At 60.3% G+C, this 12825-nt stretch overlaps 2 protein-coding genes across 8 annotated transcripts in view; one reads left to right on the top strand and one right to left on the bottom strand.

Annotated features, from left to right (window-relative positions):
- CSNK1G2 (casein kinase 1 gamma 2) overlaps positions 1-12825 on the bottom strand; it is a 40739-nt gene that overhangs the window by 16354 nt on the left and 11560 nt on the right. Inside the window, exon 1 of one of the 7 annotated variants that reach the window (XR_010153512.1) lies at positions 10415-10520. The exons of 3 other annotated variants lie outside the window; for them this stretch is intronic. The gene's annotated coding sequence lies outside the window, so the exon portion shown is untranslated. Of the gene's footprint in view, positions 1-10414; positions 10530-12541; positions 12783-12825 lie in introns of those variants that run through there. 3 more of the 7 variants (XM_063800451.1, XM_054673477.2, XM_016934617.4) reach the window with 3 other exon arrangements.
- On the top strand, positions 10541-12649 carry LOC100614472 (uncharacterized protein CSNK1G2-AS1). The gene is given in 5 exon segments (NM_001328294.1): positions 10541-11287; positions 11624-11756; positions 11759-11795; positions 11798-12104; positions 12106-12649. Coding segments are annotated over 4 exon segments (798 nt in total). The 5' UTR covers positions 10541-11287; positions 11624-11626; the 3' UTR covers positions 12430-12649.

Raw genomic sequence — 12825 nt, 5'->3', positions numbered from 1 at the left:
TGAAATCCCCTCTCTATGAAAAAATATAAAAATTAGCTGGGCATGGTGGCATGCACCTGTAGCCCCAGCTACTCAGGAGGCTGAGGAAAGACAATTGCTTCAACCCGGGAGGTGGAGGATGCAGTGAGCCAAGATCGTGCCACTGCACTCCAGCCTGGGTGACAGAGTGACACCTTGTCATGCATAAATAAATGAATGAATGACATGTCAAGGAGTCATCTTGATTTCCGAGTCACTCATTCATTCATTCATTCATTGATCCACAGGCTACAGGCTGGATGTTGTGCTAGCAGGGATGGAAACAATGATCTTTTTTTTTTTTTTTTGGAAACGGAGTCTTGCTCTGTCGCCCAGGCTGGAGTGCAGTGGCACAATCTCGGCTCACTGCAACCTCCGCCTCCCGGGTTCATGCCATTCTCTCGCTTCAGCCTCCCGAGTAGCTGGGACTAAAGGCGCCCGCCACCACGGCCGGTTAATTTTTTGTATTTTTAGTAGAGACGGGGTTTCACTGTGGTCTCGATCTCCTGACCTCGTGATCTGCCCGCCTTGGCCCCCTGAAGTGCTGGGATTACAGGTGTGAGCCACCGTGCCCGGCCGGAAACTGATCGTGTACGTCTCCACTAGGGATCTTGGGTGACCAGGTGCGTTGTCAGTGAGCAGTCATATTTTGAAAGAAATCTTTTTGGCCAGGCGCGGTGGCTCACACCTGTAATCCCAGCACTTTGGGAGGCCGAGGCAGGCGGATCATGAAGTCAGGAGATCGAGACCATCCTGGCTAACACGCTGAAACCCCGTTTCTACTAAAATTACAAAAACATTAGCTGGGCGTGGTGGTGGGCTCCTGTAGTCCCAGCTACTCGGGAAGCTGAGGCAGAAGAATGGCGTGAACCCGGGAGGGGGAGCTTGCAGTGAGCCGAGATGGCACCACTGCACTCCAGCCTGGGTGACGAGCGAGACTCAGTCTCAAAAAAAAAAACAAAAAAGCAAAAACTTTTTTCTGAACAATAGGTCTCAAAAGTGGGCTTCAAATATTCCATAAGCCAGGTGTTAAACAGATATGCTGTCACCCAGGCTCTGTTGTTCTATTTATAGAGCACAGAGTAGATTTAGCATAATTCTCGCGGGCCCTAGGATTTGTGGAATGGCAAAAAGCCCTGGCATCACCTTCAAGTCACCAGCTGCGTTAGCCCCTAACAAGAGGGTGAAGAGGGTGGGCCTCTCCTTGGAAGCCAGGGAACCGCTTCTCCCACACGAGTAAAGTCCTGGGTGGCATCTTCTTCCAGAAGGCTGTTTCTTCTACCCTGAAAAGCCACCTCCAGCAGTGACCTTGGCTAGATCGTCTGAATGCTGGCTGACGCGTCTCCAGGAACACTTAATTCTTTTCACCTTGAACCTGGGTTTTTTTTTTTTTTTACACAGGGTCTCACTCTGTCACCTAGGCAGGAGTGCCATGGCGCAATCACAGCTTGCTGCAGCCTCGACCTCCTGGGCCCAAGCGATCCTCCCACCTCAGCCTCCAGAGTAGCTGGAACTACAGGCACACATCACCACGCCCAGCTAATTTTTAAAAAAATTTCTGTAGGCCAGGTGCGGTGGCTCATGCCTGTAATCCCAGCACTTTGGGAGGCCAAGGCCCAGCACTTTGGGATCACCTGAGGTCAGGAGTTTGAGACAAGCCTGGCCAACATGGTGAAACCCCGTCTCTACTAAAAATACAAAAATTAGCTGGGCATGGTGGCGGGTGCCTGTAATCCCAGCTACTCAGGAGGCTGAGGCAGGAGAATCACTGGAACCCAGGAGGCAGAGGTTGCAGTGAGCCAAGATCGTGCCATTGCACTCCAGCCTGGGCGACAGAGCGAGATTGTGTCTCCAAAAAAAAAAAAAAAAAAATTTGTAGAGGCTGGGCGCAGTGGTTCACACCTGTAATCCCAGCACTTTGGAAGGCCAAAGTGGGTGGATCACTTGAGGTCAGGAGTTCAAGACCAGCACGGCCAACATGGTGAAACCCTGTCCCTACTAAAAATACAAAAATTAGCTAGGTGTGGTGGCGTGCACCTGTAACTCCAGCTACTCAGGAGGCTGAGGCAGGAGAATCGCTTGAACCTGCGAGGCGAAGGTTGCAGTGAGCCGAGATCACACCACTGCACTCCAGCCTGGGTGATACAGCGAGACACTGCCTCAAAGAAAGAAAACAGGCTGGGCACGGTGGCTCACGCCTGTAATCTCAGCACTTTGGGAGGCCGAGGCAGGCGGATCACGAGGTCAGGAGATAGAGACCATTCTGGCTGACACGGTGAAACCCTGTCTCTACTAAAAATACAAAAAAATTAGCCAGGCATGGTGGCGGGCACCTGTAGTCCCAGCTACTCAGGAGGGTGAGGCAGGAGAATGGCATGAACCTGGGAGGTGGAGCTTGGGCGACAGAGGGAGACTCCGTCTCAAAAAACAAAACAAAAACAAACAAAAAGAATCAATGGGCTATAATAAACTCACGAGAGTACTGTGTATTTTATTTTCATGAAAAATTTATAATAAAACACCACGTTACTCCCTGTCTCTGTGGCTGGGCCTGCCCTGGACATTTCATAGAAATGGGATCACACACGGCATGTCCTCTGTGTCTGGAGTGTCTCATTGAGCCTGGCGTCCTGAAGGTGCGTCCACGCCGTGGCCTGAGTCAGAGCTTCTTCCTTTTCATGGCTGGGTTGTGTTCCGGTGCATGGAGGGCCGCAGTACGCCTCCTCCTCTGCTGACGGCCATCTGGGTTGTAGCCACCGTCCGGCTGCTGGAGTCCGCGGCGGCGTCTGCGCACGGGCTTCCGCGTGGCTGCGGGCTTCCACTCCACCTGGGTACGTAGCTGGGAGTGGTCGTGCTGGGTCGGATGGGAGATCTGTGTGTGTCTTTGAGGAGCCGCCAGGCCGTCTCCACAGTGGCTGCACCGAGTCATCCTCCACCTGCCGCTCCCGGGGGTCTGACTTCTACACACCCACCCCAGCGCTTCTGTGAGCTTTTGTGTTTGTTTTGAGACAGGGTCTGGCTCTGTCGCCCAGGCTGGAGCACAATGGTACCATCTCAGCTCACTGTAACTTGTCTCCCGGGCTCAAGCAATCCTCTTGCCTCAGCCTCCCGAGTAGCTGGGACCACAGGCATGGACCCCCATGTCTGGCTAATTTTTTTTTTTTGTAGAGATGGGATCTTGCTATGTTGCCTAGGCTGGTCTCAAACTCCTGGGCTCAAACAATCCTCCCTCCTCGGCCTCCCAAAGTGCTGGGATTATAGGCGTGAGCTGTGGTGACCCCACTTCTGTGCTTCTGGGCACAGCCATGCTGGGGGTGTGCTTTTTTTGTTGTTGTTGTTGACAGAGTCTCACTCTTTTGCCCAGGCTGGAGTGCAGTGGCACGATCTCGACTCACCGTAACCTCTGCCTCCCAGGTTCGTGCAGTTCTCTGCCTCAGCCTCCCGAGTAGCTGGGACTACAAGGCACCCACCACCACATCTGGCTAATTTTTGTTATTTTTAGCAGACACGGGGTTTCACCATCTTGGCCAGGATGGTCTTGAACTCCTGACCCCAGGTGATCCGCCTGCCTCGGCCCCCCAAAGTGTTGGGATTACAGGCGTGAGCCACCGCGCCTGGCCAGGGTGTAATTTTAATTTGCGTTTTTTGGCTGACTCCTGGTTTATTTTTGGATGCGAGTTTTCTCCACTGGACTGGGTCAGGGATGCAGTGCTGTGTTGATGCTGGACACGAGGGAGGTGGCAGGAGACACTGATGTGGCCGAGTGGCCGTGGTTGAAGAAGGGATGGCAGTCGGTGCCCCTCACCCCTACTTAGCGGCCAGCGGATTTCTTGAGCAACCGACTCTCCTTACTGCCCAAACATCCAGAAACACCCACGCATGGCTAACCTAGTTTCTCTAAACCAGACCCATATTAAAATTTAACTTCCTTCCTGGGCGTTTTGGGGGAGGAATCTCCTCATGTGCCCTGGGAGATGGATCTGTGAGACGTAGTCCCCCACCCCCCACCGCAGCTCCTCTCTCTTCCACCACAGGGACTGGGCGCCGTGCCGCTTTGGGGACACCCCCTAGTTCCAGACAGCACCTCCACGCCTCAACACTGGGGCCCCTCCCAGGCTCCACTGTCCTGGGATCCCCCACTGAGGCCCAGCTCCTGGGACCACCCACCAGCAGGGCCTTCTGGAGAAACGGACAGCAATGGCCTGGAGTATAGGCTGCTGGGCCCTGCCTGCGAGGCTCCTCAGCATGGGCTGGAGATTCAGGGTGACGCACACACCCCAGCCAGGAGGGATACCTGAGGCAGCTCCACCCAACGCCTCTGTGTGGGGGAACAAGCAGCAGCGCTGACCACTGAGCCGGCCTCAAGTCCTCCACCCGCCACGGCCAGGTTCTGGCCACGGGGACCACCCCCTCCACGCCCCTCCACAGCCATGAGAGCCACGGGAACAGCCCCCTGACAGCGAGAATGCCACAACCGCGACGGCCAGGGCTGGGGTCACACTGGGCTGTCCCGGTCACAGCCCGTCCATCCATCTGTCCTTCCACTGCGGCTGCCAAAGGGACAGGGGGACTTCCGCAGAGGACCACCATGCGGGGGGGGGGCGACGCATCCACAGGAGAGAAAACCGGAGCCGGCGCCTCTCCTCTGCCCACGCCCCGCCGCACACCGGCCCACACCTGGATGAGCCACCAGCACGGGGACATTCTCCTTCTTCTGGAAACCCTCTCAGCATCCACAGGAAGGGGGCGCTGAAACGTCCGTGCCTGCATTTTGTTTTGTTTTGTTTTGTTTTGTTTTGAGACAGAGTCTCGCTCTGTCGCCCAGGCTGGAGTGTAGTGGTGCGATCTCGGCTCGCCGCAGCCTCCACCTCCCGGGTTCAAGTGATTGTCCTACCTCAGCCTCCCAGGTAGCTGTGATTAGAGGCATGTGCCACCATGCCCGGCTAATTTTTGATATTTCTGGTAGAGACAAGGTTTCGCCATGTTGGCCAGGCTGGTCTCAAACTCCCGACTTCAAGTGATCCACCCACCTTAGCCTCCCAAAGTGCTGGGATTATAGGTGTCAACCACCACGCCCTGACTACTGTTAGATTTTCCAGCCCACAAGAAAGCAAAACCACATGCGTGTACACAGACACACACATGGAGACCCCAGGCGCAGGCACACGGGGGACACGGCAGCGTGTCAGAGCCGGGTGTGAGATCCAGCACGGCAAACATCCCGAGGGGACACTGCCCAGAGGCCCCGCCTGAGGCCAGCCTGCTTGCGCCACACTGCCTGCCTTTCTCGACGAGGGCTGGAGGCTGCCCGAGAGGCAGTGTCCTGAAGACACAGGCCTCAGCTCTCCCCTGCCAGAAAGCGGCAGGACGTGTGGGCCATCTCGGGGGAGTGCGTGCAGAAGCCGGGTAGGGAGGGGGAAGGGGCAGGCGCCATCCGGGGGACCTTCCCTGTGGACTGAGGGCGAGAAGGCCCCAGGTCCTGGATGTACCTATCTCCTAAGCAGGACGCCTTTTCTTCCTACACGCCCCTGTGCTGACGCAGACATTCGGCTGTGGTAGGGTCAGGACTGGCACCAGGGAGGGCAGGGAAGCTCCGGACCCTACATGGGGCCCTGGATGTGGGTGGGGGCTTCTGCCTGCCTGGCTTCCCCCAGGTTATGCCCTTTACAACAGCAGGGAACAAACTCTCACTCCCCAGTTCCGAGAATCCTGCGGGAGGACCGTGAACCCAAACGGGGTTGTGGGAGCCACAATGTGTAGCCAGGGATGTGGGGACCCAGGGTGGCACTAAAGGTGGGGCGGGTGCTGGGGGACCCAGGGTGGCACTAAAGGTGGGGCGGGTGCTGGGGGCTGAGCATTAAAGGTGGGGCGGGTGCTGGGGGCTGAGCATTAAAGGTGGGGCGGGTACTGGGGGCCAAGCATTAAAGGTGGGGAGGGTGCTGGGGGCTCAGCCGCAGCCTGTAGGGTCTGTGCTACCCTGTGCAGGCAGGTGTCCAGGCAGGTAAGACACCCCGATGCCACGTCAGGAAAAAGACATCACACCCACCCTCTCTGTGAGCCCCAGAGCTCCGGCCCTTTCCCAGACAAGGAAGTGGGGGCATTCACAGGCCACTGAGAGGGAGCTGCCAAAACCCTCGTTGAGGACAAGAGACTGGAGGCCACCAAGCAGAACCTGAAAAGCAAACGTCACCGACTTCACGAGGAAAACAAATCCATCCCTTCTCGCCATGAGGATGAAAATATCCTCTATTAGATGGCACAGACAGAGACACGGCCTCATGATGAGCTAAAGGCACTAAGCTGCATGAGTTACACAGCTAGCGGGTACAGCCCGAGTGTCACACCTCAGTTATTAATACAAAAACCAACTCGCACCCTGGGAGCAGACGGAGATGCAGACTAGGAAGCCACATGGGGAATTTGGGGAGGGGACGCTCAGGACCCAGAGCCAAAGCTCATACCCACACTCAATACCGGCTGCTGTGGCCCCAGATGGGGGCGGGGGGGATGGGGGGAGGGGGGACAGTGCCTGGACGGGGGATAGGGGAACGGGGGGACAGTGCCTGGGAGAGCTGGGCTGCTGCGGCCCTGGATGGGGGGACGGGGGGACGGGGGACAGTGCCTGGGAGAGCTGAGGCCCTCTAGACACCTAGCAGGAGCCGGGCAGCTCTCCTGCCCTCGTGCACCAACCCCACGACCCCCACTGCTGAGCCCTGCAAGACGGCCCTGCCGGGCTCCTGTTCCCCCAACATACACACTCGCTGCCCAAAAAGGACCAAGTGAGGCCCAGCGGCCTCTGGGAACCACTGAGGAGGAAGCCGTGCTCTGGACAGACATCAGGGGCACAGGCTTTGTTGGGGGCAGTGGGAGTCCCAATCGCCCCTCAATTCCAGGCAGGGCAGGCAGGTGCCCCATGAGGCTACAATGCGCTTCCAACGCCTCCAGACCTGCTCGGGAGGGGCCCCTTACTCAGCCACTGATGTCCCTCAGGTGTCCCATTAGGATGTGGGCAGCGCCGTCGTCAGGACGCGTCCCAACACCCGGCTTCCGGACAAGACAAGCGCACACCTCCAACCCCTCCCTGCACACGGGGGAAGCACGTGGTGACATGAGGCTGGCTCTGCTGTGTGCCCTGCAGCTCCAGGGGGCCCTAAGCAGTGGCCGTGCGACACACACAGTGCCCGCCGAGCGCCCACCCCACATACACGGCGCCCGCCGAGCGCCCACCCCACACACACAGCGCCCGCCGAGCGCCCACCCACAAACATGGCACCCGCCAAGCACACACCCCACACATACATGGCACCCGCTGAGCGCCCACCCCACAGACACGGCGCCCGCCGAGCACACACCCCCCACACACGGCACCCACCGAGCACACACCCCGGTGTTTCCAGGGGAGATCTGGCAGCTGCTCGGATGCCGCCAGACGCCCTCAGAGGCCCCTCTGTGCCCACGCCTGCAGTCACCCGGGGTCCTGCGCACCCTCCAGTCTCTGCCTGTGTGGTGAGCTGTGAAAGTGGCCTGGCCTGTGGAGCGCGCCCCGGGCGAGGGGACATGGGGGACCTGCAGGGGCAAAGGCATCTGCTCGGCTCCCTCAGTGAGGACAGACATGAAGTGGAGAGAGAGGTGCCTGCGCTCACTGTCCCTCCTAACAGCAAACCCAAGGTCTCCCACAGGCCCGGCCACCCAAGCCGCTCGGGGCAGCCCCCTTCTCTCCCAGGCTGCTCTCTGCTCAGTACTTGGTTTGCACGAGTGCCTGGTGCATCCCGGGACATCTCTCCCCCGGCTCCACTTCCGTCTGTGGTGCCCACGTGACCTCCCGGGCACACATTGCTTCTCATCCTTGCGGGCCTCCAGGCTGGGCAAGGCACCCTCCTGCTCTCCATCTAGGCTATCCCTCCTGACACGGTGGCCCTCGAGCCTGTGGGGCTGCCTGGAGGGAGGTGGGGCCTGCGTCCAGGTTGCTTTTCTTTCTAGCCGTCCCTGCCTTGCCCTCTCCACAGCCGGGGACCCCAGAGGCCCAATCCCGCCCACCAATCTCCGGGTGGCACCGTTTAAGCCACGCAGCATCAGGGCACGACCGTCGAAGGCGGGCGCCACCACCAGCCTTCCCTCTGCAGAATCCCCACCTCCTCCCTCCTTCTCTCTTCCAGGTGAGCGATTGGCTAGGTCAGTTCCTTCTGCTAAGAAACCCTGAGTGATGTGTGATTGATGAACTGAATTAACCCATCAACCGCCGCCTGGCCAGGTTCATCGAGGCTGAGCCCTAAATTCTGGAACAAGCCTCCTGGGGCTCTCTGGGGTGTCCTCCTGGCTCGGAGGCAGAAGCTTCTGGACGGCTGTCTCACAGCCCCCACGGATGTGGGCATGACCCACGGCCCCGTGTCCCGATGCTGGAGTCTGTAACCGCCACCTCCTTAAACACTCTCCCATCCTCAACACTCAGTCCACCCAGATGGGACTGAACACACCCCACCCAGCCCCTCTGTGGAGGGTCAACACCAACCACTGAAAGGGCCAATGCCGCAGGGTGAGCGCCTGTGCCACAGCCACAGCTGCCGGGTCTGAGTACAGAGTGGCCTCGCCGGCTAGGACGCGTGGTCTTCTGTTTTTTGAGACAGGATCTAGCTCCATCACTGAGGCTGGAGTGCAGTGGCAGGATCTCGGCTCATTACAACCTCCGCCTCCCGAGTTCAAGCAATTTTCCCGCCTCATCCTCCCAGGTAGCTGGGACCACAGGCATGAGCCACCATGCTATCTGATCTTGGCTCAGCTACATGCGTTCCAGCTTTTGCAGAATAAAAAGCACCAAATCCCCATCCCAGCTGCACCTGCACAGATGACAAGCCCCACCCCCCAGAACCTGTGACGTGAGCGCTGCCCTGCTGGGTCTAGGGCCCCACTGCTCCTGGCATCCCCCTGGAAGCCTCCTTGTGCGACCCCCGGCCCCTCGTCTGGGTGGTGACCATCACCTCTCAGGTCCTGGCTCCCGCAGGGCCTCTCGGCACCCCTGCCCCATGACCTGGAGGCAGGAGGATGAGAAAGGGGCAGGCCCTTCACTCAGGGACCCAACGCTGTTGGGAGCTGGGGTGAAGGCCAGCCCGGGCTGTGTGCCGACCCTGCTCCGCCCGGCCAACGAGCAGGCTGCCCCGCTGGCGTCTGTTCTGATACAGTGGTCTTGGGTGTTGTGGCCCAGGCAGGTTGGGGTTGCTACTTTCTCTCTGGCACCCTGGATGAGCACTGGCCTCCCTGTGCCCGGCCTCAGGGCCGGGAGCAAACCCCACTGTGCCCTGCAGAGCTGAGCCACACAGATGCACACCCGGCTTTGCAGATGGAGCCCGGAGCCGGGCAGCAGCCTCCTCCGGTGACAGCAGTGGCACGGGGGTCCACTGAGCACTCCCTGCATACTCAGGGCTGGATCCCGCCTCCAAGCATCTCACGACAGCCCCTCTGAGGGGGTCGTGGGCGGACAGCAGAGGGAGGGCCCAGCCACACCCACCCTAAGCCTGACATGGACGGAGAAGCCCCTGACCTGGGCGCCGCCCCCGCCTCACGGAGCCTCGCCCAGGCACACACCCACCAGGCAGAGCCTCACCCTGGCACACGCCCGCCCCACGGAGCCTCGCCTCAGCCTGAGCCTCAGTGGGGGGCGCTGACCCACAGCCGGTGAAGGGCAGCCCAGTGGAAAACGGGAGCACTGCCTGCACACCTGCCGCCCACAGTGGCCGCTAGCCCACGTCCCCCATCTCAGGAGTGGCCCCGACAGTCACTGCCTGCGCCTGAGGCCCTCACAGCAGCAGCAGCAGCAGGAGGGCAGTCAGAGGACAGGCAGGGCCGCCACCCTGGGCTGTGTTCCGTGGGCACAGGGCGGGTGCCCAGCTCCCCCTGCCCCCACAAACAAGAGCCGCCACCCCAAGACTCAGCAGCTTCCGAGGGCGCAGATCACTCCCTGGAGGCGGTCACCACTCGGTCAGGGCCCAGCACCCGTCCATCACCAAGGAGGAAGAGCCCGGCCTCTTCTGGGGCTCTCCGAACCCCAGGGGGTGCCCAAGGGAAGCCAGACAAGGCCGGGGCCTGGAAGGAAGCGAGGACGTGAAGGCTGGGCACCCACAGTGCCCACGCAGGCCTGGGGGTTGGGGGCCTGCCCTGTTGCCTGAGGGCCACAGCGAAAAGCAACAACCCCAGGGAGGGACGAAGGGACGCTGATCCTCACCCAGCCTCCACCCAACCCACACAGCCACGATTCCATCCCAGGGGGCGAGTGCCGGCTCCGGGTCACACGCCAAGGATGGCTCCCGGGCGCCAACGAGGGGATTGCAGCCATCCCCACAAGGGGCTGCTCTCTCCCCGTCAGCTCCCATCCCCTTCCCCAGCCCTAGCCTCAGGCTGCTACCTGCCCTGTTCTTCTCCGGGTCCTCCATCTGGTCTGGGTCCAGGGCCAGTTCCCTGGGGAGGGCCCCGGGAGCCCCCTTCTCTGACTGTCTCCACTGAGTGATGTCACAGTCCCTGGGCTGACATCACCACACAGCCCTCAGCCCAGAGCCCAGGGCAAAGCTGAAGGGAGGCCAGGGACCTCACTGGGCTGGGCAGGTGCAGGCCACCCCCGTCCCAGTGCCCTCAGAGGCACCTAGACTCATGTGGACCCGGCCGCAGACCCTTCTGGGCAGCTCTGTCCAGGCCGGCCCTGCCCTCTGACCTGGGGCCGCAGGGGCTGGCCACTGTGGGCTCGGTTCCCTGCCACCCCAATTCATCTGCACCCCAAGGAAAGAAAATGAGGGGTTGCAGCGCCCCAGGACCCAAGAGCCCCCGAACACCAGGGCAGCACATACTTCCAGTCCCAGGGCCACAGCAGAGCGGGGCCAGGCCCAGCCCAGTGACGCAGGGCAGACAGAAGGGCACCCTCCACAATGGAGGGGCGCAGGAGCTGCCGTGGCCAGGACAAACCAACCTCAGGCTGACCTAGGCCGGTAATGGGTTTAACGCATCAGGTGCAAAAGAGAAACACCCCACAAACCAGGGAGAGGAGGGAAGCCGCCCACTCCATGGAAGGAAGCTGAGGAGTGAACGCCAGGGATGGGCAGGGCCGGTCCTCGGAGCACTGCAGACACCAGACCAAGGGCGACTGTCATCACCACGAGAAGGCCCCGTCCATGGCAGAAGCCAACCTCACCGCGCCAACTGCACCGGAGACGCCCACGAGGACAGCCGACCTCTGAGAACGCAGCTGAACCGTCACAGGTCGCCATCAGCAAAGGCAAGGGTCCAGGTAAAGAACACAGGAGGGCCACAAGTGACCGCGGCACAGCGGCCAGGACCGGACCCTGACGCGGGGGGAGGCGGCAAGGCTGCACAATGGCAGCTGGGACCAGACCCTGTTGGGGGGATTGGGGGGACGGCGAGGCTGTGCAGGGACCCCGTCCCACAGGTCAGCCTCGCCCTGGTGATGGCACAGACCACAGGTGAGGGCCACGGGCAGAGCTGACCAGTGAAAAGCTGGCACTCACCCAGCACCGGACACATAAGGCAAACGCCACCGGCAGCCTTGGCGGAGGGCGCTGTCCCTGCAACTAGTCCACATAGGGGCAATTTTCCCAAAATTCAGATTATGCAAACGGAGGCAAGGCTGCCATGGACTCCAGAGCCTCAGACGCCATCAACAAAAGCAAAGTGGACACATCTGCATCAAATCCATCACAAAGACGGCCTTCCAGACTCCGGGGGAAGTGAGAACACCCCCACCCAGGCCCCCACGGCGCACAGGCCCCCACAGCAACCCTGCGCCACCTCAGCAGCCTCAGCTCTGGTTCCTGCTCCGTGGCCCGGGGGCAGAGCTGACCTGGTCTTGCCAGGGGGGCAGGGGTCCCCGGCCCCAAGTGGTGCCACAGACAGCGGGGGGAGCATGCAGGCAGAGTCAGGCACCCTACCAGGAAAGAAAGCTCCCACGGCAGGTCCCGGGGGCGAGTGGACCCGGGGTGGCTCCCATCGGAATCCTGCTACATCTAAGAGGACACGGGTCCTTCCAGAAGCGTAACCATGAACGGCCGTGGAAAACCTGGGTGGGCTGCGTTTCTACATTTCCTTTGTTTTTTTTTTTCGGACGGAGTCCCGCTCTGCCACCCAGACTGGAGTGCCTTTTCCCCTCATCGTGTGGGAGCCGCCGGGCGACATCCCGCCCCGGTTTCCCTCCACTCTAAGGCAGTCACCTCGGTTGCCAGCTCCTGCCTCTGTGATGATCCCCACGAGGGCTGCAGAGTGAAGGGCACAGCGGGGTTCGGCCTAACTCCCCGGGGAGCCCCAGGCGAGAGGGCTTGGTCCTGGGGAGCTGCCCAGGTCTTCTACATCCCCTGGCCTCCATCCAGTCCCGCACGACTCAGCTCCTGGCCCTGTGCACCGGGCGACGCCTGCTAGGCGCATGACCCTCAGAGTCAGGCCTGTACTCACCTCAGCGTCTATCAAGGGCCTTCAAGGATCGGGTTTTTTAAATCATCGTCAAATACATCGTTACTAAAAAGATACGTACACTTTGGGAGGCCGAGGTGGGCAGATCACTTGAGGTCAGGAGTTTGAGACCATCCTGGACAACATGGTGTAACCCCGGTCTCTTCTAAAAATACAAAAATTATCCAGGCGTGGTGGCGGATGCCTGTAATCCCAGCTACTCGGGAGGCTGAGGCAGGAGAATCACTTGAACCCAGGAGGTGGAGGCTGCAGTAAGCCAAGATGGCACCACTGCACTCCAGCCTGGGCGACACAGCAAGACTCTGTCTCAAGAAAAAAAAAAAAAAAAGTTGAGCACGTGGAAGC

Source organism: Pan troglodytes, chromosome 20, assembly GCF_028858775.2.
Source record: "Pan troglodytes isolate AG18354 chromosome 20, NHGRI_mPanTro3-v2.0_pri, whole genome shotgun sequence".
Classification (NCBI taxonomy): Eukaryota; Metazoa; Chordata; class Mammalia; order Primates; family Hominidae; genus Pan; species Pan troglodytes.
Note: the sequence above shows the minus strand (reverse complement) of the source record. Positions and strands in the feature narration are given on the sequence as shown.